Genomic DNA, 26,220 nt, shown 5'->3' on the forward strand with positions numbered 1-26,220 from the left:
GTACTTCTGGCTCTGTCTCTAAATCAGTATCATGATGTGATTCTCCCTGTCCTCTAGTACTCATTTATATTTAGGTTAGTTTAGGAATTTTCCCCAGTTGAAGCAATCACTTGATCCATTTTAGTAGAAGAATTAGCAAATGTTTAAGTTTATTGTCTCTCCATTCTAATGGATTATTCCTATAATGATATTCACTGTGCTTTTCCTTATACCTGTTATTTCCTCTTGAATTCACTTTATAGCAAAATAATGTGTCTTCCCTTTCTTGACTGTTTATATTTTCCTACTCTGTCAGCAAAACAAATAAATTCTGTTTTCAAACAAGAACAAGACATCAATCTAATTCACTCTTTGACCTTCAGCTTCCCTCTGGCTATACAGGATTTGTATCTAAGCAACCTCATCTCCAGTTTTTCATCACTAGGAGAAATGGCTCTGAAATATTGGGTAAAAATCAAGCACAGAGGATGATCCCAAAAAAGAATAAGAATAACTGAGAGACTGTGAATATACCAATTAACTATCTTTTACATATTAAACATCTGATAATTTTTTTTAATCTTTAAGCCCTTATAATACTGACTGGACATCATACAGTGGGTCAACTTAATGTGTAGTGGGCCACGCCCCATGTAGAGGACCATGAACGAGACTTTATTCTTTAGGAATTTTTTATTGATTGCCTGCATATATGAAATATAAAAATATGGGCTTATTCCAATGTGAAGTCAGTTTGGCAAGTATATTGTTTAAAGATGAATGCTTCTATAACACACTTTTATTTTTGGTCAGTGGCCAAATATATCTGTATGACATCACACTGTAGCTCACCGATTTCTAGAGTATTCTGAAAGAGTATGCATACATCCTTCAATCCTACACATGTAAGGCCGCAAAATGTTTCTTGTTTTAGGGATTTGATCTATGATGCTTTCAGCAAGCTAACTTCATCAAACATCGTACATGTCCTCACAGTAGCATATTTAAAAAATCTTATCATTTGCTCGATTTTTCTCAATGAAGAGTAGCAATTTTAAATTTCTAAAAAAAAAAAGAGGGTAGTATTTTTAGCAAGTTTATCTTCTTTAGGGAGCCTTGTCTTACCACTGGATTTGTGGATTGAGATGTCAGTTGACTTCTTTGACAGAAAAAAAAAAAAAAGAAAAAAAAAAAAGGACAGTTCTCTTTATTTCACACTGCTCCTATGAGACACAAATGAAATAAAATATATGTTAAACTGCAAAACTCTGAAGAAATGTGAAGTGATATCTGTATTCCTCAGATTCCCTCATAACGCTGTCCTCTGAGTTACTCTGTCCTCTGAGTAATTCAGTAGGAAGTGAGTTCCACATACTATACATTGTTTTAATTGTTAGTTGTATCATATATTAATTAAACTTTCCTTACAATTATATTTTCAACTCCTTGACAAGAAATATTACCTAAAAAAGTCAGTCCATGAGTTATAGATACATATACACTATATCTCTATCTCAGTATCGATCTATCTATCTAATCTATCGAGAGAGAGAGAATGAGAAAGTGAATGAGAAGGACCTTTAGTGCAGGACAGTGTTTTATGTACTAGGGATATAGACGTTGTCATTTTACCACTTCGGAGAGCTTACATTTTAGTGTAAGAAGATAGAAAATTAAAATTTCAGCAATAAATTTCAGGCACTGATACGTACAATTAAGAAAACAGCATTCTTTGGTAACTAGTGTTGTCAATGAAACTTCTCTAAGGGAGGAGAATTTGAGTTGAAATGTGAGATATAAATGGAAGGTTAAAGAAGCAACAAATGAAAAACCTGCAAAAGGAAAGTTTTGGCATATTTTAATAAGAAAAATAAACCAGAGATACTAAGGAATGAGAAACACAATAGTGGGAGGTACAATCAGACAAGACAGGTAGGTAATGTGAAGAAACAGTAGCCTTACCCATATAATGGTGGAAAGTCAAATAGATCCAAAAAACACAGTATTCAAAGACAGATTCTGATTCAAACTATATTCCTTATTACTTGAAGCTTTTGATAGGTTCTATAACAGTAGCATTGTGAAAATTAAACCTACAGAACTAGATACAAGTAGAATATCAATAAATGTCGACTTGCCATCCACTCACTTTATTTCAATAAGTGTTTGTTGGTTAATTAATTAGGACAACCTATCGCAAATATTTTCTAAGTAAAGCTGACCATCTGATTCATCTTTACCTTTTAAAGTTAACTTATTTATTAATCTCTTTGTTAGTCATCGGATCATCATTAAATGCTTTTTTTGTTTTAATCTTTTCTGCCATTGTACCCCAGGGTCGTGGGTGGTCCTAGTCAACCAGCTTCTCCCGAAGCAACTTCTTCTCTTCAGTAAGATTTGCTTCAAAGATGAGTCTTAGACATCATCTGATTCCCAAGTGGTTTATTGTGGCACTGCTCTTACAAGACAGTGGGAGCAGGCTGGTGGAATGGTCACAAAACAGCTGGGAGGGTATCCTTCTGGAGACTATTCTCAGAATTTGGGGAAGTCTTCCCCTTTCTTACATCTGCATTCAGTCCTGGTCAATTATCAGATGTTTATTTCATATAAGGAGTTTAAGTTATTCTTGTAAGGGTTAGCTTTGTTTTAATGTCTATGAAATTTGCATCTATGCTGAAGCATCTTTGTCTCTAGGGCAACCAGTGTTTTTTGGTCACATTTTCATAGATACCTGCTAATTCTTGGACCAGGGTTGTAAATCCCCAGGACAGATTATATATGATAACTAAGTTACAGAGTATAGGCTCTGTGCAATATCTGAGTGGGCTTTAAGGCTATCATTAATATTATTATTACAACAGTGATACTACACACTTGAAACTCCATTTTCCCCCGTGCATACTTGCCAGTCTATTTGTTGTTGTGTATGGTTACCAGTTAGCTAAATTCAGCAAAAAATAACATAAGAATTCAGTTAACTTTTGGATCTGTGGATGTCTTATCATTGATACCTTGCTACTAGTTTGAATATTTTAATTTAAATTGACATTTTTCACCATAAACTTCATGATAAGATTCTGAGAATGGGCTGCCCAATTATTCAAATTTTGATGTTTGAAAACACTTCATCACAAGAGCATAATCTTGGTTTTCAACAGTAAGAATCAGAAGAACAACTAAGAAAGTTCTAAGTGAAGAGAACTGGTCAGCACAATGTAAATGAAAATGCAATGCAAAGAATCATTTCAGCAAGTTCCCAAAGGAAGTGATGTGCATCTGCTTCATCTCTTCCAACACTGGTCACCACCTCTCTTTTTGAAGAGTGTTGAGAGAGAAACAAGCAAAAGAAGGAAATCAATGCCAGGATATAGGAAGGCTTATCAGAAAAGGTGAAAAGGTTATAGTTTGTATACATCTTTATTGTACAGAAAAAATGTCTGACATGTTTGTCCAAAATAAAAATTACCTATAGCTCTTCTAAGGTGTTATGAGTATATATGCTTTCTGGGGTCACGCCCACCAGTGTGATTAACAGATGTTTCTGATGCTAGTGTGATGCTACCTACACTTTTAAAAATATCCACATAGTGTGAAAGAAGTACATCCTATGTGGAAGACATAAATTGCTGCCAATGCAGAAAGGGGAAAGAAACAACAGGAAAAACAACAACAACAACAACAACAATTACATTGAAATGCTGAAGACAAATTGAAAATTTTAGCAGATGCTTCCAGAGACCCAGTGGGCAAATATCAAGAATGTCATTTGACAAAGATTTATGAAGCATCTATCAGTGCCTCAGAAGCATCAGCATCCAGAGTTGTCAATAGTACCCCGCTGTGGTTTAAAGTAGTCACCTCTACTGCAAGGACAAAATAGAAGTGTGAAAACAAGTTTAGGTCGTAATACTTTCAAACATTAAAACCAAGTGTTTCAGTTTGCCCTTCCACAAAAAGACCCTAATCTCCCAAGGTCCTTCAATATGCTGAGGGATTTCAATGTTACCAGTGGTTGAGTTTTAGGAAGCTTCTATTCTGTTTGTGATTCAGATGCTAGCTGTGGGAGTTGGGTAAGAATGAATTGGGAACCATGCTATTGGTGGTTATTATTATGCATGCTCTGCCAAATGTTTTCTACTGTTCAGTGAGGCAGCTATAATCCCACCAAGTCTGTCTATCAAAAAATGAACCTTTATTTTCACTCCTGTTGCATTCTCAGGAAATTCAGGTTATATGAGCTCTGTAAAGCATTAAAACTTTATGTTACTAGTATATCCTGGCATGTATTTCTATTTTAGCATTGCTGTTTTCTAAATTTTCTTTTTGTCATTGTGAGACTTGCATTATCTCTACAAATTCTAATCCTTGCTTCTTAAGTCACATACACTAACCATGGGGTGAGAATAGTAAGTCCTCTTGGTAACAAGAGGATGTTGTTATTCTTTATTCAATTTTCAATACCAAGAAACAGATAGAGTTTATGGTATTTTGAGTCTGAAATCAACATCTTTTAGGATAAATTTATCCTTTTCAATGCCTAGGATAAAATAGAATCCAAAAAGGTTTACTTATATTCCTCATTTTGTTAATTTCAGAAATGTTTCTGCAAAGAATATAATTACTGCTAGTGTATTTTTCCTAAAGCTAATGCACAAATGGTTTATATGTTTAAAAATTTTAACATGTTCGATTAAATACTATTGGAAAATGATGTTAACATCTCTTTTTCTTCCTAGTATTAAATGGCCATGTGTTCTATTAAATTAAAAATACAGTATTTGAGATCTAAAATCTAGGTTAAAAGACAGGAAAAGAATGTTTTCAAACCAGCTGTAAAAGGAATATTTGTTTATATGATTTAATTTATAGCAAGCATTACCATATGCATATTTTAATATAAATATAGTAAGATGACAGAATTATTTTACTATTACTAAAGTTCACATTGCATTTATAAAAAGAAATCACTAATCACTAATATCTCTTTTAAATGCTTCTGTATAACATAATTTGCATTAGAGACAAAGTTCAAAATTTGTTCTGTAAATGAAACTAAAAATGTTGGTACTTCATACAGCAAGGGTATAGTTTGTAAAGTATTATGTGTCCTCTACTCTGGATGATACAGAACTAGAAGAAGTCAATAAAAGATATAACTCACTGTTGTCATAGATTTATCAATATTCTCAATGTACATGTAGAGTCTACAGTGTGCTAGTGAATGTGACCAGTGACAGGTAGCATTGTTATTAGTACTGCTAGTAGTAATATTTGAATATTCTGAGAATAAAAACTACTGTGTTAGTTCCATATAGAATATATCCAAAAACTGTAGGAAAATTCAGTAACTTTAATATTCTCACATATATTGAAGATCTAATCAATATGTGAAAATTTGTATCAAATCAAAAAGTTATTTTTATTCATTTTTTCTGTTTCTTATTCTTTTAAATTTTCTCCAGTTCTGAATTGTGAATTTAAAATGACATTTCTTTAGTAAACCCACTCTTCAATCGAATTTATTAGGTAATAATTTTCCCCAAAATGTTTCTCTTCTTTTGGATTTTCCTATCTCCCAGCTTTACAAAATGTTGTTAATTATTTTACTCCCATAATTCAATCAATACCTTGGTTCTCTGATTCAATAAGTGGCAACTGAGTATCTACAATGTGTCAGGCACCAAGTAAGGCACTAACATGAAAGAAATAATCTTTCTCTTCAATGTAGCTATAGCACAGATCAGAAAGAAATTTATGCATCAATAGAATAATAAGAAATTATAAAATTAAGATTTATTGAATGTTCCTGGGACAGTCACTGCAAGGCCATCTAAAGTTGCTTTAAAAAAAAACCCTGAGAAAACTTCTATAATTAAAATGATATAGAATTGATCTAATTTGATATATGAATTGCTATAAATTAATGTTACTATTATACACTTACAATGCTGATATTTATAAAGATATTTACATAATGAATAAGTTGTGGAGTATAGTTTTGAAGACCTTCGTCGTTCTGGCTCTGACGGCAGCATGTTTTCCTCTGGACTGGAGTGCTATATAATTAATAAACGATGACAAACTGAGAATGTGAGAGTTCTGATTAATAAGCTAATGCAGAGGAAAGAATAATTCAATGATAATAGTGAGGATAATCAAGTATTATTCTATCTGGAAAAGTCAGAGGAGAAGGCTTTGCCTCGAAGTATCAATCTTTGAAAACATAGTTTTATCTAACACCTCTTCTGTGATGTCATTGTCCATCACTTTTTTTTTATTTTTATTTTTTATTATTTATTTATTTATTTATTATTTTTATTATTATACTTTAAGTTCTAGGGTACATCTGCACAACGTGCAGGTTTGTTACATATGTATACTTGTGTCATGTTTGTGTGCTGTACCCATCAACTCGTCAGCACCCATCAACTCGTCATTTACATCAGGTATAACTCCCAGTGCAATCCCTCCCCCTTCCCCCCTCCCCATAATAGGCCCTGGTGTGTGATGTTCCCCTTCCCAAGTCCAGGTGATCTCATTGTTCAGTTCCCACCTATGAGTGAGAACATGCGGTGTTTGGTTTTCTGTTCTTGTGATAGTTTGCTGAGAATGATGGTTTCCAGCTGCATCCATGTCCCTACAAAGGACACAAACTCATCCTTTTCATGGCTGCATAGTATTCCATGGTGTATATGTGCCACATTTTCTTAATCCAGTCTGTCACTGATGGACATTTGGGTTGATTCCAAGTCTTTGCTTTTGTGAATAGTGCTGCAATAAACATATGTGTGCATGTGTCTTTATAGCAGCATGATTTATAATCCTTTGGGTATATACCCAGTAATGGGATGGCTGGGTGATACGGTACTTCTAGTTCTAGATCCTTGAGGAATCGCCATACTGTTTTCCATAATGGTTGAACTAGTTTACAATCCCACCAACAGTGTAAAAGTGTTCCTATTTCTCTACATCCTCTCCAGCACCTGTTGTTTCCTGACTTTTTAATGATTGCCATTCTAACTGGTGTGAGATGGTATCTCATTGTGGTTTTGATTTGCATTTCTCTGATGGCTAGTGATGATGAGCATTTTTTCATGTGTCTGTTGGCTGTATGCATGTCTTCTTTTGAGAAATGTCTGTTCATATCCTTTGCCCACTTTTTGACGGGGTTGTTTGTTTTTTTCTTGTAAATTTGTTTGAGTTCATCCATCTCTTAACCTAAAGTAGGTTTGGATTGAAATACATAGAGTAGGTCTGAATTGAAATGTCAGGGAGCTACTAGTATCTGCATTCGTTTTACTCATGGCCCTATTGAAGTACTTGTGGAGATAATAAAAAGGGATGGAAAGTTGCATTGATGCTAGAAACAAGGGATCTAAGTTCAATTTTTGCCAAGACTAGTGTAAGATTGCAGCAGTAGAGGGAAAAGAGGTGTAGACAGGGATAAAGGAGAGATTTCTGCCTTTCCACCACAGAAATATGGAAACTCTGCAGTCAGCAAGGTAGCGATCATCGCTTAATATACAATTTCAAGCACACTTGAATCCCTTGAAAGATTCCACAACATTAGAGCAGCATTTTACACTCAAGATAAAAAAGCAGAGGGGAGCATATATTTAATAAGATTGACTAGAAGAAACATTATTAAATTATTTTTTAAAGTTTGGGGAAGAAATAAAATTTAATTAGGAATGGAATATATAAGATGATATTGAAAGTTAAATAAAGGTATTGATACAGAAGAAAAAAAATGAAATAATTAAGCCTTAGAGATTTAAGACAGAAAAATGGGATTTAAGATGCAGAAAGCAATGCTGTGCTTCTATAAACAATAAAAACAAATACATACGTAGAACTTGATAGGACAATGGTACTAGGTGTTTTACAAGCATTTCCACAGTTAATAAACAAACCTCTTGATAAAGAAGGTAAGATTACTCTTTATTTTATAGACCAGCAAAAGGTGGAGTTCACAGAAACTAATTTGAGAGGCAAGACTTTGTCTGCATCAGGCTGGTTAGAAAAAGCACTATCTACTATTTTATAGTATTCCCTTACATGTTTGAGAAATCTTCCAGGCTACAGACAAATTGACTAGGGGAATAAAGCAATGAAGATCAGAGAGCCAGATAAAAATGTAATTAGTTCGTGTTTATTAATAAACCAGGAGAAGTCAGCAAGTGCAATAACAAAGATACTGTAAGGAAAAACAATAAAACACTCCAGGATTACATAAAGAACCTGTGTTTGCAGATCAAAAGTGTTAATTATGAATCACAGTTAAAGTAGAGACAAATACTTGGAAAATCCTTGGTAAATTATATTTATTTCCAGGATAAAAACAAATTTCTACCAGACAGTTAAAGAAGAAAGCATAAAGAAACCAAAGATTAGGTAGAACTTGCAGTGCATTGGAAGAAAAAGTTTATAAATAGAGAACCTAAAATTCAATCATATTTTTATTTAAGAATGAAACAATTAACATTCTCAAATATACAAGGATTCATATGTTCTTCAGAATAAAAGTACTCAAAGTCATCTATCAATTGACTGTTGAAGAAAAGGAAATAATTAAACCAATAAAATTAATTCAATCTAAATATATATTTTTAACTTAATGTAGGAATTTAAAATGATAAAGAACATGTATAATGTTAAAAAGTATACATGTTGGTTTTCAACCTTTAAATTTCATTAACAAGGATGGCAGTTTTGTTGGGGGGTGTGTGTGAGAGACAGAGAGATTGGAAAGCAGATGTGGAACACATTAGAGACAATTAACAATGCAATTACATGGTCTTTTCTTGTTTGGCATTCCATCTTGTTTATCGCCATGATTTTTGTGACTAGTTTTTCATAAATTTAGATAATTTGATGCCCCATTCCATATTGCAAGTCATTGTATGCTTTTTTAATGTCTAGCTTTCACACATATGCATAATCCTAAACATCATGGCTCTCATCTACTAGAGAAAACCTGTCTCAAAAAACGTAATACGCCAGGCACGGTGGCTCACGCCTCTAATCCCAGCACTTTAGGAGGTCGAGGCAGGTGGATCACGAGGTCAGGAGATCCAGACCATCCTGGCTAACATGGTGAAACCCCGTCTCGGCTAAAAATAGAAACAAATTAGCTGGGTGTGGTGGCGGACGCCTGTAGTCCCAGCTACTAAGGAGGCTGAGGCAGGAGAATGACATGAACCTGGGAGGTGGAGCTTGCAGTGAGCCGAGATCGCGCCACTGCGCTTCAGCCTGGGTGACAGAGAGAGACTTTGTCTCAAAAAAAAAAAAAAAAAAAAAGGAATAGCATAGCATATTGTAGAAGCATGGCATCATTGGGTTTTGCAATGCGATTACATTTTATAGGCCGGGTACAGTCACTCATGCCTGTAATCCCAGCACTTTGAGAGGCCGAGGTGGGCCTATTGCTTGAGCTCAGGAGTTCGACACCAGCCTGGGCAACCAATAATACAAAAAATATTAAAACAAACAAACAAAAAAATATCCAGGTGTGGTGATATGCACCTGTAGTCCCAGCTACTACTCTGGAGGCTGAAGTGGGAGGATGGTCATGGCCCATGAAGTGGAGGTTGTGAGATTGCACCATCATACTCAAGCCTGGGTAACTGAGTCAGACACTGTGTCAAATAAATAAATAAGATGTCCATTTAAGATACAATGGAAAAATACAGTTTTTCAATCTAGTTTTATTTCTGTTAAAAATGACAAAGATTAAAATTCTAACTATAATTTGGTGAGTATTAAGTCTTTGCTGTTCAATTTCTTGAGGGATTGAAACATTACATATAAAATGTTAAAGCCATAGTACTTGAAAAAAAATAGATAATTTGATATTCACATAATTTTCAGATGGTTTAAAGTATCTAGCTAGAAGTCCAAAAGGAAAGAGAAATATTTGAGTAAATAAAAACACCAACCTCCTAAATGTCAAAAACAACACTAAAAGGCAAACAGCAAACTGAAAATATTTTTAAGGCTGGTGACAAAGTGTTGATTTCTGTGCTATTCACATATGCCATGAAAATAAAATTTTAAAATGTCAAAAGTAAAAAAACAAAATAGGCAAAGTAAATGAACAGGCAAAACACAAACATATCAAGTAAATTATGCTAGTGACCACAGAAATTTAAAATTAAACTTTATGCTTAACTAGCAACACTCTAGATGTATATCTCCCTCATGTTGACAACCATATGCAGTTAGACTTTTTTACACACCACTGAAGAGGAAATACATCATTTTATAAATTATGACATTAGTGGGTTTGGAAAGCTATTGCAAAAATAGGTTTTTGATACATATTTATTAACAAAGACCAATGTTATGGTATAATGTGAGATGAAAATGTCAACAAAATTAAATATGCAACATGGTAAAATATTACATGTGTTTATAGATGGACAATGAGACAAGTAATATAAATAAATAGATAACATATACTGATAAAAAATACTTTAAATATTAAAAATGATAATCATTGGGTAGTAGGGTTATAAATATTTTTGCTTCTGTGAACTATACTTTTAAAGGTACTCTGGGATCATTTTTTAAATCACCAAAACAATAAATATTTTTGCTATTTACCTAATAGAAGTTTTTCATTGGCAACTCAGTTTATGAAAATTAAAATCCTTCACTTTTAAGGAAATTTAGAAACTATCCTCAAAATGTCTCTTGATGACTTTCTACTATATTTTGTTATTCTTTATTTCCCACTCCTATCAGGACAAGAACAACATTTTTCACTAACAGTGTCACATTTGATACTTGGATCAAAGTACACATGCTTGAATGTCTGTCTGTTATTGTTTTTTATAATTCACCTGTAATACTTAACAACGAGAATTTTTTATCAGAGATTTCTCTTACCATATATTGAGAAATGCCCTAACAAAACATTTTCTAAATTAGCTTGTGGTACCTGCACTTTGAATCCCCATCCCTGATACTGTGAGCTTTTTCATATCTCCAGAATTTGTATCTAATTTATTTTCTACTGCTTGAGCAGTTGGTAGAGTTCTTTGTACATGCCAAGTGCTTAATGCATTTATATAATTATCTGAATGCTAACAAATTAAGAAATTTCACTTAACTCTTTACAATAAAAATGTAGGTAATGAATGTATTATTGAATATAAAACTATGATATGTCTGAGTCTATAAAAAATAATTTCACTGAAGTTTCCTTTAAATAAATCAAAATAAGATAACCATTTTAAGTGACTATTCAACTCTCTGGTAGACTATCTTATTTTTAAGTATGATTTTTAAATAATTTACTTCATAAGTTTCTCATTTGAAACCTGGCTTGAAGTTAAATAGCAGAGATAGATAATCCCTTTTTATTTCCTCAATTATTTGATCAACTATGGAATTCTAAATAAACTTTCAAAATTCATATCATATTTTCAGACAGATGTGTAAGGCATGGTATCAACCAAGCTTCTAGTTTCAAATGAAAATTTTTCTCTCTCTATCTTATAACTTGGGGTCAATTTTAACACCCAGATCACATAATTTAAATACATTAAAATTATCAATTTAAAAAACAAACTACAATAATTTCCACATATTAAGAATGTTATTTACTGGTATACACACACACACACACACACATATATATACACACACACATATGTATACACACACACATATATATACACACACACACACATATGTATACTTTCGTGAATCCTCACATCAATCATGCAATGTAGATATTATTAATTTCACCTTGAAAATCATAATTCAAGCACTAAGAGACTGAATAGCTTACTGAAAATCTTTATTACTATTTATTGACAAGCTTGACATATTTTGTTGTAGGACATAGGAGTTCACCGTTCACTCTATTGGAATGTCTGTGAGATTGTTTATTGTACTACCCCAAAAGGCTATCTCAATGAAGCGCTGTGAGCCCCTATATATGATTCACTCTCATGGCCACATTATTTTGGCCTATAGTTAAATGCAGCAACTTAGGAAGCTCAAAGATATTGAAATTATAAATAGATTCTCAAAAAACATCATTATTTGTATTTAGATGTCCTACAGAAATTCAGAGAGCAAGACAAGTGTGTATGAGCCTCAAAAATACTCTAAATAACCTACAACTGAGAAACACTTTATTCAAAGTTTTTGAGTCTCCATGTGCCATATGTACTGTCTGGTCCTACAGAGATAAAAGAAAATAGACCTTCACTTTGCTCTCAAGAAAGTTATAGAGAAGCCAACTCACTTTACACAAAATCTGATGTGGATGAGCACAATATTTTATCTATGGAAATAGATAAGAAAAATTATTGTCTATACTTCAGATGGTCAGAATATATGTATAGGGAGAGGATATAGCCAAGTCTATATGAAAAGAGAAAGGGATAAATACAACTATATTAAAATTAGAAACTTTCCTTTGACAAGATAACATTAATAGGGTCTAAATATAAGTCATAAGAATTGTGATATTTATAAAACATTAGGATGATAAATGACTTAATTGGCCGGGCGCGGTGGCTCAAGCCTGTAATCCCAGCACTTAGGGAGGCCGAGATGGGCGGATCACGAGGTCAGGAGATCGAGACCATCCTGGCTAACACGGTGAAACCCCGTCTCTACTAAAAAAAATACAAAAAACTAGCCGGGCGAGGTGGCGGGCGCCTGTAGTCCCAGCTACTTGGGAGGCTGAGGCAGGAGAATGGCGTGAACCCGGGAGGCGGAGCTTGCAGTGAGCTGAGATCCGGCCACTGCACTCCAGCCCGGGCTACAGAGCAAGACTCCGTCTCAAAAAAAAAAAAAAAAAAAAAAAAAAGATAAATGACTTAATTACAATATATAAAGAACTCCTGTGAATCATTAAGGAAAACAGATAATTCAACTAAAAATAGTCAAGAGATGTGGAACAGTACTTTACAAATGTCCGAGATCATCAAACAGTTGTTCAACCCCATTAATCATCAACAAAATTCAAGTTAAAGCAAATATAAGATAATAATACGTATTCACTGCCTTTGCTAAAATTTTAAGAGACTGAAACTGGTAAAGATGTGAAATATTTAGAATTCTCCTACTCTGTGATAAAATATAAACCATACAACCACATTAGAAAACTGGCAATAATCTAGCCTATCAGAATGTATACATATTCTGCAACTTTATTCTTATATTTAACACAAATGCAATCATATCAGTAAGAAGACATACTCAAGAGTGTTCGTAAGAGCATTATCATCACAGCATACCCTAGAAGAAGTACAAAGTTCATCACCAGTTGAAATAAAAGAATACATAAAATATGATCTATTCATCTAATGGTTTATAGTATAACCATTAATACGAGTATACTAGTATGGCACTTAATTATATGCAAGAATCTTACATGTATACATATAATATAAGACACAATAATTGATTGAAAAGCCATATATAAAAGGTTTTATACTACAAAATTCAATGTATAGAAAATTTAAAACAGGTAAAACAAATCTTTCATATTACAAATCATGTCATCTCTAGGATGGAAGTAAGGGTAGTTATGAGTAGATAATTTAATAAGTGGGTTTCTGAAATACTGGCAATATTCTATTTCTTGATCACAGTGTGATTATATGAATGAATTATAACTTTGTAATAATTTGTCAGACTGTGACCTAATGATTTATGAAGATATCTCATAACTTGTATAGGAAATTTATTTTTAAAAGCACATTATATATTATGCAGTGAATATTCTTGTCAACACATCTCTGAGCATATGTCTCTCTCAATATTTATGTAAGATAAAGCTCAAAGTGCAATCGTTAAGTTTAAGCTACACATATTGTCAGACCTGGTGAAAATATCAATTTTTTTCCTGGAATTTATAATTATAACTGTAATAATTCATCAGACTGTGAAATACTGATTTATGAAGGTATCTCATAGGTTGTACTAGAATAAGAAATTTATTTTTAAAAGAAAGCAAATTGTATATTGTACAATGAATATCCTTCTCAACACATCTCCAAGCATATATCTCAATATTTACGTAAGATAAAGCTCAAATTGAAATGCTTTAATCTATACTATACATATTGTCAAACCTGGTGATAGGTTTCATTTTTTTTCCTTGAACTTAACCTGCTTTTTTTTTCTGTCACAGCTGTAAAAGCCCATATCTCTTCATGCCTTCAACAGTTCCTATTAATGGGCTTGTTTTAAATCATTGTAAGCAAGCATTTGCAATATTTTTAAGTAATCATTTACCTTTCTTATTTTCACCTATGTTGACTTCTAATACATGTGTTTTTCTCATACATTCACTTTAGTTCTACAAAGATATATTTGGCATAAGCAATTGACCAAAGATGTATCTGGTAAAGATTTATTTGGCAATCTTCCAAAGCTTTATTTGGTAAAGTCAATATTTATCATAATTTTTTCAGTATGCATTGATAACCAATATTTAATCATTCTTTATTAAAAAATCCATTTTATCCAATTGATTTGAACATTCACATTTATTACACATATACTCGGTGGAAATACAAAATGATAAAATCACTTGGGAAAACTGTATATTACTTTGCTTCATTTATCTAAATTAAAAATTTATGTTCTTTTACCAAACTACTGCATCTGATAATGCAAAATCAGATTTCATTTCTCTAAAATCAAATCAATAAAAAAGGACTACTTCGTTATATGTGTTTCATATTTGTTGTCCTTGTTTTATTGCCTTCCTATTGAGTGAGGAGGCCTTATCTGGAGAGATTGAAAGTGAAAACCCTAAGGAGTGCTCAAACAGTCCCTACTAGCAAGGAGGTCCTGGATTAGAATTGTGATTTGACAGTGAATCGAAGTCATCACAAAAACAGACATCTCCTGATCTGATGAGAGCACACAATGGGAACCATATCATTATTATCATTGAAATATTCATACAAATGTCATGAGACTAAAATTATGAACAAATAAATTCTCCTAAGATTGTCTCCTTATCTTCATGATAAAGCAAACTCTGTCTGCTCAATGTCTTCCTTTCCTCTGACTTCCAGAGTGGATCACGCTTCTCAAAAATCTTTTGGAGGACTTTTGATGTGCATGATGGGAATGAAGGGGAGGTGAATAACAAGAAGATTTTGAGTTAGCCCTGAGGCAGTGTGAGAAGTAGGAACAAGAATAGCTGTCATAGAAATGGATAGGAATGCGGGAAAGGGATGTAAGACATATTTCTATGATCTATGTATCCTTCTTACAACATCTGTGAAATGCATATTCTCAAGTTCGAGTTATTTGGAAATCGATTTTTGATAGTCAAAGCCAACTTGATTGCAATAATGCTTGAGACTTTGTCACTTGGACAATGTGGAACAAGTAACCAATCTTGAAGATTTTGTTATAGTCTTTTATTATTTATTCATGGAAAATAATTACCAAGTTACCCCCAGCCAAGGTTTTTATTGCCTGTCTAGAAATCATTTGATGATCCACAGACAAGGGAGACATATAATCCCAGGTAAACAAACTTCAAAGACAAAGACATTCAAGGAAATATTTTGAAAATAAGGGAAGTATCAGTAAAAGCATCCAAATATGCAATTGAGAGGATACTGAAATGCACATTTTGGAAACAAATTCAGTCACATTATACAAGGTAAATTTACACATACGTGGTAGAATAAAGAGTATGATATTGGAAGGGTCATAAAATTTGCTCATGGAAATAATAAAACAAGGGTATCTTCTGTTAGCTCAGTGAGTTTTTGTTTTAATATGTGATATGAAATTCCAGTGATCAGGCATGAGGTGTTATGATTTTCACAAATCATAGTTATATACATATCTCAAATGTGCTCTTCGCCCTTCTGTTCTAAGGATAATAATTATCAAAAACCATTTGAGGAACTTTGATATATGTAGTATATCAGTTTCAAAGATGTTTGTGAATGTTCAACTTGTGTTTCTTCCATAACAATACAAAAAGTTCAAAGTAATTGACTTGGCCCATACTAATCACCCCAGTTAGTTACTCTTTTTTACAATAATCTTACCAGGAAAAACATTTCAATATGTCTGATACTTTCTCAAACAATTGGATATTTCTGACTTTTGTAAAAAGCAAAACTAAGCAAAGTGAAAACAGAAATGGTCATTAGGCCTCTAAAGGAAATATATAATTGTATTTATGTCTATATGAACGTGTTTGAGAAAAGTTTTGATTTGTTCTAATTCTCTGGGTTAGTAACACATGGAAGAAAAGCAAGAATCTGGCTGAAAATGATCAAGAGCTTTGAGGAAAAATAGTGCATTTGCAATGTAATATGAAATGAGAATAATAATGTTCACTGACTTTTCTTACATGCAGTAGAAATCTTTTGTTAAAGGGAGTGTAAAAATTGAATATTAATGACTTTAATGGAGATTGAAAAAGTACCTATTGAAATGTAAAGAACACAGAAAATTATGAAAGTAATTAAGGACTAAGTAATAAATTCAATAACTTAGGTATTAAATTATATAGTTACTAAGATTTCAAATCACTTAATGATTGGTCTTGGAATACTTGCAGCATATTTTTACTATTTTATCATGACTATCCTTTCTCCAAATACTATGAGGTTATTACTTGATTAAAATACAGTGTAAAGATCTAAGCAATGATAAGTCTAATATTATATAATACATCCAAATTTGACTTTTATAACAGCAAACTATGTACTTGTATGAACTCAGATTACATTTCCAGGGATATATCAGAATATATTGTTTCTTGAAGATAATTATAATGTCTTCAGTTAATTTGAAATACTTGGGCACATTCAGTGTACTACTATGTATACGTTACTCAGATGAAGACGTCATTCAAATGTCAAGTTGAGAATATTTAGCATTTTAACAATGCTTCTATTACCTGTATCTCAACCAAGGCTAGAAGCTTTAATAATCTGTCTGCAAAACGTCTTTTTAAAAAAATTTACTGATCTATCAACTTGTGTAAATGATAGATATTATTTCTCATTGGTGACGTGAGAAGTATTTTAAAAGTGAGAACTGGTTTCAAATTATTTTCAAGACATCCAACCCATTCATGAAACAGTGAAAATCATATTCATTATGTATCCATTTAACATTAGGGATGATATAATAGGTTAAATCTTATCGTTCTATGGGTCATGCCTTCTGTTTACCTGATATAAGCTAAACAGTGAATATATCCAATGTCTGAAATCTGAGTGTTTCTCTTGAATGTACCTTTTATGCAAGAATGCAAGATAATGGCTTGAACACCTAAAAGACCAGAAAGCTGAGATTTTCTTTTCTTTTTTTTTTCTTTTTCCTTCTTTTTTTTTTTTTTTTTTTTTTGAGACAGATTCTTACTATGTCGCCCAGGCTGGAGTGCAGTGGCGATCTCGGCTCACTGCAAGTTCCGCCTCCCAGGTTCACACCATTCTCCCGCCTCAGCCTCCTGAGTAGCTGGGACTACAGGCGCCAGCCACCGCACCTGGCTAATTTTTTGTGTGTTTAGTAGAGATGGGGTTTCACCATGTTAGCCAGGATGGTCTCGATCTCCTGACCCCGTGATCCAACTGCCTTAGCCTCCCAAAGTACTGGGATTACAGGCGTGAGCCACCACTCCTGGCCGAGATTTTCTTAAATCTACAACAAAGCTTCTTAATCTTTTGTGATTGTTTGCTGTTATGTTTTAATTAATGATTATATATACATATTATATATATATACATACACACCATACACACACACACACAAAACAGAATTCAGACCAAAAGTTCGTTTTCAATCTGGTAGTGAGGTTGTATGAGGAATAATTAACCCTCACTCGCATCAAATGCTAATTGCCTACTGTTATCCTCTCAGAATAATACAATAGTTGTGCTTGAAAACATTACCTTAACGTTGCTCAAAAGAGAAGGTGTGTCTCCAGAAAAGCTAATGAAAGGAAGCATGTATTCATAATACAATAATCTTTAGGTTTATAACCATATAATTACACAGTATTTTTACAGAAGACTATTTTTGTTATTGTTTAATCGTTTCTGTGATTAACTTCACAATATGAATCTTTTTATATGGACCTAATTCACTTTAGGTATGTGTTCCCATGACTAAGACAGGGAAGGTAGCTCTGACAGTTCAAACAGGAATGAAATGCAAATCTGCTATCCTGTGTGCTTCTAATATATGCTTATCAACGGGAATAGAATTCAGGAAACATGACCTCTTCTTGAAGACAAACGAGACAGCAAAGAAGGAAGCTTTGCTTCAGAGGCAAAGTATAAAAGAGCCTTCCAGGGTTTGGGGGGCTCATTTTGTGTTTCTTGACTTGATAACAAAAATTTGTTGAAATCTATGAGGCACTAGGCTGAGGGTTATAAATACAAATAAAATATTTTCTGCTCACAGACCAATCAAGCTTTTGGTAAAAAGATAAATGTAGCAATTATAATAAAATAGAGGAACATTTTGATACTTTCCATAAAGGATACCCAAGCATATGTGAGCTATGGGTGGACTTCTAATTTCTTCAACACATACCGTACTTCCTCTATAATCTAGGCAGTAAAGTCAAAAGCTAAGATAAATGAGGACAACAGAGAATAAGCAACAGCAATTACTACCTATGTGAAGAGACTCTGTTCTTCAGAAGAAACAAGTCACTGAATCAATCGCCTTTTCAGAACTGTGGAAGATCTGGCAGTAGCCACAGATGAACTATTTTCGGATAGTGGATATCACAAAGTTAACTAGAGAGTAGTGATCTCTTTGGATAGCTCAGTAGACTAAGTTGGCAAAAATATATTAAATATCTGCTATCTGCTAAATCCTGTAAATGATTACATTACTTGAATTCATGGACAAGAATAATTCTGTTCTCTTCATAGAGATAAAGGTGTGTTCAATGAAAAAGAATTGGCCAGAAGTGGTGGTTTACGCCTGTAATCGCAGCACTTTGGGAGGCCGAGGTGGGCGAATCACGAGGTCAAGAGATCTAGACCATCCTGGCCAAAACGGTGAAACCCCGTCTCTACTAAAACTATAAAAATTAGCCGGGCATGGTGGCGGGCACCTATAGTCCCAGCTACTGAAGAGGCTGAGACAGGAGAATGACGTGAACCCAGGAGGCGGAGCTGGCAGTGAACCAAAATCGGGTCACTGCACTCTAGCCTGGGCGACAGAGTGAGACTCTGTCTCAAAAAAAAAAAAAAAAAGAAAGAAAGAAAATAAATAACAGAATTTAGAAGGTAAAGTAAGTAAATGTGTCTAAGACAGCCAATACACCATTTATTACTCTCTTTTTTTTAGCCTTTTATTAGATTGATGCTCTAGGTTTAAAGTCCAAGAACAGACCTAAAACTAACTTAGGAAAAAAGAGGTTCATTATAAGGATACTACTTTTCAATAAATTCAAGGACAGTAATATGCTGGCACTTGGTAATCAAAGACTATTTCTTTAATCTGTTTCCTTTGTTCATCAGCATTGGATACTTTACTACTACATAATGCTTCCCCCCCCCCCCACCCTGTTGTTAAAACAAACAAACAAACAAACTTGAACTGAATACGTACATAGTATTATTATTTGACCTCTGTTCTCTCTGTAAAATTCTCACTTATTCTAAGGAACCATTTCCATCTGGGTTGTTCTTGCTTATATGAATACCCTTCCCAGGCCTGGTTCTATCTACTGTGGAGATTGTGGTGGCAAACAGAAGTTCAAACATAATGCATGTTATTTATGTTGTTTCTTCTAATGAATGCATATAAATTGTCTACCTCTGATTTCAATGCTACGTATCTTTATAAAATATGTTAAATATTTAACGAGATCATCCTAAAAATCCTAATTTTTAGTATTCTTTAATGTCATGTATTAACAATATTTTAAAATTTCAAGCTTCATGGAACACAATTTACTTGAGAGGTAATCATACACATAATATTTAAGAAATCATTCTTTTCACCTTTAATCCTAGATTATCTGACAATCTCATTTATGGTAGCAGAAAGAAAAATAAATATATTAAAATAAGTTGCTAGTCTCTATAGGACAAGATAAAATGTCAATTCTGATAAGTTATTTAAACCACACCATGTCTTTAAATTTCCAGAAACCTATGAAAGCCTTTAGCAAGAGAGTTTATTTTCTTTTATTCTCAATACTATAATTTATTTATTATTAATGTTAAAACAAATAGTACAGGGTATGGTAATGACATAGTCACACACTACCAAATGACTTTATGTAGAATATTTTCTATCCCATCTACCCTCACTTCCATGCTCAGTATCCTGAGATACAGTTTTTCACCTTCTGATTAGCAATATAATTCTAAATAATATACTTGTTTCTTTTTATTTCTTCAGTTCTTACTATATATATATGATATTTAATTAACAAGCAAATGCATAAAATGAGGAATTTAATTTTCATTTCTCTCTTCCTCTTGGTTTTGTTTGATGTGTTATTTTTAGTTTTTTATGTTGCTTATACAACAATTCATTGTAAATAAATTCTGTTGCTCATTTCAACAACTCTATATGTTATAGAAAGAATATTTTATACTACATTACTAATTAACAAAGCTAAAACTGCTTATGTGTAGGTAACTTAGCAAATCTATAGAAATAAATAGGTGAAGGTGATCAGCCAACATATCGTCAAATATTATGATTTGCTTACATTTAGCATTCCAAAAGAAAAGCTAAGATTCAATTTTATTTTAATTTCTAGATAAGAAATTAATTATTTTATAATAGCAAAAATTATTTAGGAAACATTGGTATATTTTTCTGACTATGAGATGCAGAATGGAACTGCAAAAAGTCCTCAGATTTGAAATGCTTTCACAGGATCCTAATAGAGCCTCAGTTTTGGAAAAAATACTGCAGATTTAATTATATGAACCAGGAGTGATACAGCTTAACCATAAGCTGCCTTTGGCTGATGCAATCAGATTCCTCAGAGAAATGACTAGAAAGAGCTTGTCAACTCTTAACTCCTATGTTCAGACACACATATTTCAAAGAACTTCAGATTTTTTATTCCACTTAGGGAGCAATACAGGTATTGCATACCAAGCAAATTGATTATTATAAAAGTGTGTGCGTGTGTGTGTGTGTGTGTGTGTGTGTGTGTGAGGGGGAGAGAGAGAGAAAGAGAGGCAGTGTGGGAGGAAAAGTTTCAGTGAGAGTTGTGTGAGAGGAGCAATAATCTCCTGGATTTAATTGAGTAATTTTGATATTAATTTGATATTTTCATGGTTCTGATTCCACATTTAAAGGAGAGAATAGAGTATTAGTAAGTTGCTACTACCAACAACTTTTTATTTTCAGGAAAATATTGATAACATTTATACTGATTAGGACCTATTAGTGACAATGAACTCAAGAGAAACCTCTACAATGTCTATGATGTTTGAATTATTGGTCAATAATTGTCCTTACTATACTTTCAGCATAAAATTAAGTATTCTAATGTTTTAATATCATTGCTCTTTTTTTAGCATGCCATCACTATACATTTTTGCTGAGAACTGAAACTACTGACTTTTTTATAAAAGTACATGACATATTTCAATGTTCTGTCATTTCAAAAGAAATAATGTGAGAACATTGCAGTAATTTTTTAGAATGTAAAGTTGTCAGATATTGAGACATACTAAGTGTTTGGGAACCAGTAGTTTAAGTTTCACAGCCCTCAGCCCAAATATGTAATGGAATTTCCCTTTAGAATTACCCTTTAGAATTATTTACATTTAGAATTACCACTGGCACATTTGGGATGAGGGCTGCAAAACTTAAAGTAGTGTTTCACAAACTGTGTTCTAAAGGTATTATTTCAAAAAGAGGTTAATGGGTGTTTCTTGAAAGTGAGCAAATCATATCCCTTTCTTAGAGAGTCAGTATGCAGATTAGCATAATTAAGTCTGAAAAGATTCATGGTGCAGTTAATTGGTTTTCAAAACTGTATTTAATATCATATTTCTCAAGTTTATCTGTGTCGATAAGCTTTTTATTATTTTTCAACATACCTATTATTGTACTTTTAGCATACTATTATGATCACAGTGATCAGTAACCTCATATCACTTACCACCTGTTTTGTAATGTTTTATTGCAACAGAGCCATGCCCACTTGGGCTTTCGTGCTATAGTGGCAGAGTTGACAGTAGCTGCAATATAGACAATATGGTTGGCAAAGCCTAAAGACAGTTATTATCTGGTCCCTTACAGAAAAATGTTTGCCAGTGCTGATAGCACAACAGACTAGTACTGAACATCAAAGTGGGAAACACTGAATTAAATAAATATGTTATAATTTTAAACATTATTTTTTATAGACCATTGCAAAATACATGTACATACCTGCATAATATAAAATCAATTTTAATTATATGAAATTTGCAATAATGTGACTTTTATATTTATGAAATTATTTACTTTAAGTATTTATATTTTAATATAATTAATGTATATGAAACTAAAAAATGATTTAGCAAGGAAAGAATACAAGTATTCTTACAAATTTTATCTAAGGAGAAGAGAAAATGTTACTTCATAAACTATTTGATAGCCTGCTATTTCTTTTGTGAAATCCTCTAGAGAAGATTAAAAATGCATTATCATTCTTCCTTGCTTTGCTTTTAGGAATAGTTACTGATATAAATGTCTATGTGCATAATTACTATGTCTTATCATTTTGACTTTGAGGATACTTTGCTTCCTCTTAACATTCAAAATTAACTAGCAAAAGGTATTAGATTATAAATGTTGAAACTTGAGTTTACTGTCTCAGATGTTGTATAGATTTCCAAACTAAAACATCTGTCTCAACTCTTCATGAAATATTAGTAATGCAGCTAAAGAAAACTCTCTAATTTTTTTTTTTTTTCAGGAAGAACTGAACCCCATTGTTGTTACGCCACCAATTCAAGCCGTAGATCAGGACCGGAATATTCAACCGCCATCAGATAGGCCAGGAATCCTCTATTCCATCCTTGTTGGTTTGTATCTGCTAACATTTTACACTATCCGTTACCATTCTAGAATCTTATAGAAACACATTCTCTCAATTCCAAGGAAATATTTTAAACAACAAATTTTTTTTTATTATTATTTGACATGATTGTTACTTTTGTGTATAAACAAATTTTAAAATAATAATTCAAGACATTTCCTTCCTCAATTAGTTGGACTGAAATGTGTAGAATGATAAATAAATAACTTGTATGGAAAAAGTAAAGCAATTCAAAGTATTAGAATATTAACCTGCATATTGGTATTTTTCTACATATCAACTTACCATAGAAAGCATTCTCTAGCACCAGCTTTTCATATAAAATGAAAAAAACATTCCACTTGTATTTTATCTTTGGGTAGACACTATACATAATTCTGATAATATATGATTGAATTTAAAAAGAGCTCTTTTGGAGCCATTTATAAAAAAAGGATGAGAGAGCATAGTTACCCAAGTGAATATGATACATGAACTTTTGGCAAATATTTTTCTTGAAAAATTCCACAGAAGCTGTTCTAATCCATCCCTATGCATATACTACTGATTGTACCAAAAGCAAAAATGATGAGAAATTGATTATACTGCTCTTCTTAGATTGCTTTTGCTAAAATATGGATGTTGCTGACTTGTGTACCCTCTAGACAGACAGAAGCATGTGAGAAAGGCTATATATCTTTTAAGGAAGAAGGGGCCTCTTTTGAAGTGTGCTTGAAAAATAACTTTAATGCAGTTTAGTGTTAGCCCTCAACGCCTTTCTGTTCTCTTACTTGAAGCCTATGTACATACACACATACACAACAACCAATAGATATTAGATTTGCAAATTTTATACTGTATCCTGCTTACAAATGCTGTCTGTAAAGAAAATTCTACCAACTCTGTTTCAAGCCTTTGGTCTTTATAAGGACATAAATATCATAAGCAGAGCTCATATTATTATATTGTAAAAAGCTTTCATAAACATAAAACTATTTTAAGTCCATAGAGATTTTGGTATAGATAATAGGAAATAAGCATCATTTATTTCATTAACTGAAGGCTTGACTATATGTCAATCACTGTACTAGATGCCAAAGGCACAAATATGAGAGATGAATGTTTTAGATTCGGTAGTCATGGAGTCTGTGGCTAAAAAAAAATTAATAAAAAATTAAAAGATAGATTAAAGTACAATATTTACGGCACTCTAAATAAAGTTTGAACCACATGTAGGCTCATGGGAGGAAAGCATTAAGCATTTTATGAGAATTGCTTAGGAAGAGTCATTTTAGCAGAAAGACAGGAGTTTCTAGGTGGAAAAAGAGAGAAAAGTATCTATATAGATAATGCAGCATGTGCAAAAGCCAAAGGATGAAAGTTTAGAATAGACTTGGAGAATTATGGTACTCAGAGCCAGTTAGATGCATTGGTGTTCAAGTTTATTTCACTTTTAAAAGTTATTTGCATTCTTTTTCTCAACAAATGATCACCTACACTTTGAAGCAAGCCATATCACTGACTTTGTGGAGCCAGTTTTCTGGCGGTAGAGATAGGCAATAAAAAATTATGATAATAAATAAGTGTTTATTATCAAAGGTAGAAAAGTGTGAATGCTATGGGGAAAATCGATCATATGAATGGGATTGGAAGAGCAGAGGACTGTAGTAGAAGTTGCAGTATTAAGTAGTATCATCAGTACTCGTGTCATCAAAAGCTAAGCTATTAGCAAAAGCTTACAGAGGCTGAGGAAGTTATTCAGGTTGACATCACTGGGAAGAGTTTCCAGGCAGAGATCAAAACTGAAGCTTGCCAGGTGGGTATCAGAAACAACAAGGGGGCCAGAAGTATTGGAAAGAAGTGAGTGAGGTAAAAGTAGAAAGGTGACAGATAAGAAGAAAGCAGAAACTAGAGAGCCTTGTTTGTTATTTATCTACGTTGCATTTTTCTCTGAGTGAAATGAGGAATCAATGAAAAAAATTTTAACAGAAAAGTGACACAGTGATGGAAAGTTTCATCAGCCTACAACTGTAGGATAATGAATTGTCCCAAACAATGGATATAAACTCTTACAATTATTTGCTCTCACAGCTAAGGTAAATGAATAATATCCTTTTACACTATTTACATTTTTAGAAGGAAGTGAATTGTAGGGGTTGAGAGTGTAGCCTCTGGAAATTGTACCATCCATGTTAAAAACTGTGACTTTAACTCACACTAGACTTATAATTTTAGTTGAGTTATTTAGCCCCTCTTTACCCGAAATTAGTCCTTCTTTTTTCTTCTTTTGAGACAGTGTCTTACTCTGTCACCCAGACTGGAGTGCAGTGGCACAATCATAGCTCACTGAAGCTTCCACCTCCTGGGCTCAAGCGATCCTCCTGCCTTAGCCTCCCAAAGTCCTAGGATTACAGGCGTGGGTCACTACCTGACCAGATTATTCTTCTTTAATATAGATTTAACAAAAATAGATCTTTGTACAAAAGGGTTGTGAGAATTTGATCCAATATATTGTAATTGTACATAATAATGCCTGGAAAAAAACTTAATGCTCAATACATTTTAGTTGATATTGTTATTACCATTAGGAAGGAAAATAAGACATGCTACCTAAGTCACATCAGTCTGGTACAAATGGAAACACAAAAACAAAAACCAGACACAACACAACACACACACACACAGAAGAGAACGTCCATAACTCTGACTTCATGTACTTTGTCAAAACTTAATTTTCCTTAAATCCATCCAAATATTTCTGAATATATGTGTTTCTCCAAGCTCATGTTAAGTTACCACATGGAGGGCTCCTCTCCTGCTTATATTTGTTATAGACAGTCTCTTGTTTACTATATATGAGGATATAGATGTTGATGTCTATGAAAAGGTCATCCAAGGACTGTTGTCAGCCTATTTCAATGGTCCTACTGTCATGATCGTCAATGGCAGAATTATTGACTAGCCAAAAGTCTTTAAAGGAAAAGCTAGAGAATGATGTTCATAGGGAGTTTATAAAAGTTTAACATATTTCTGGGAATCTAAAAAGACAAGAGGAAACTATATATACTCAGGAAACACTTGGAAAGGCCCTAAGCTGTCATATCTGACTGACCTTGAAACTCTGCAAATGTAGTAAGTAAAGGTCAAGATAGAAAAACTCCATAAAGCAGCTAGACCTAAAAGATATATCTATAAAACACTCTACCCCCAAAAGCAGAATAAAGTAT

General features: G+C 33.0%; 1 protein-coding gene across 6 annotated transcripts in view; it reads left to right on the top strand.

Annotated features, from left to right (window-relative positions):
• Positions 1-26,220, top strand: part of PCDH15 (protocadherin related 15) — a 1,804,329-nt gene that overhangs the window by 1,361,534 nt on the left and 416,575 nt on the right. For all 6 annotated transcript variants that reach the window (XM_073019143.1, XM_038008761.2, XM_073019145.1 and 3 more), the window contains one exon: positions 22,892-23,000. In XM_073019143.1, coding sequence (XP_072875244.1) covers positions 22,892-23,000 — 109 coding nt within the window. The remainder of the gene's footprint in view (positions 1-22,891; positions 23,001-26,220) is intronic.

Source organism: Chlorocebus sabaeus, chromosome 9 (assembly GCF_047675955.1).
Source record: "Chlorocebus sabaeus isolate Y175 chromosome 9, mChlSab1.0.hap1, whole genome shotgun sequence".
Lineage (NCBI taxonomy): Eukaryota > Metazoa > Chordata > Mammalia > Primates > Cercopithecidae > Chlorocebus > Chlorocebus sabaeus.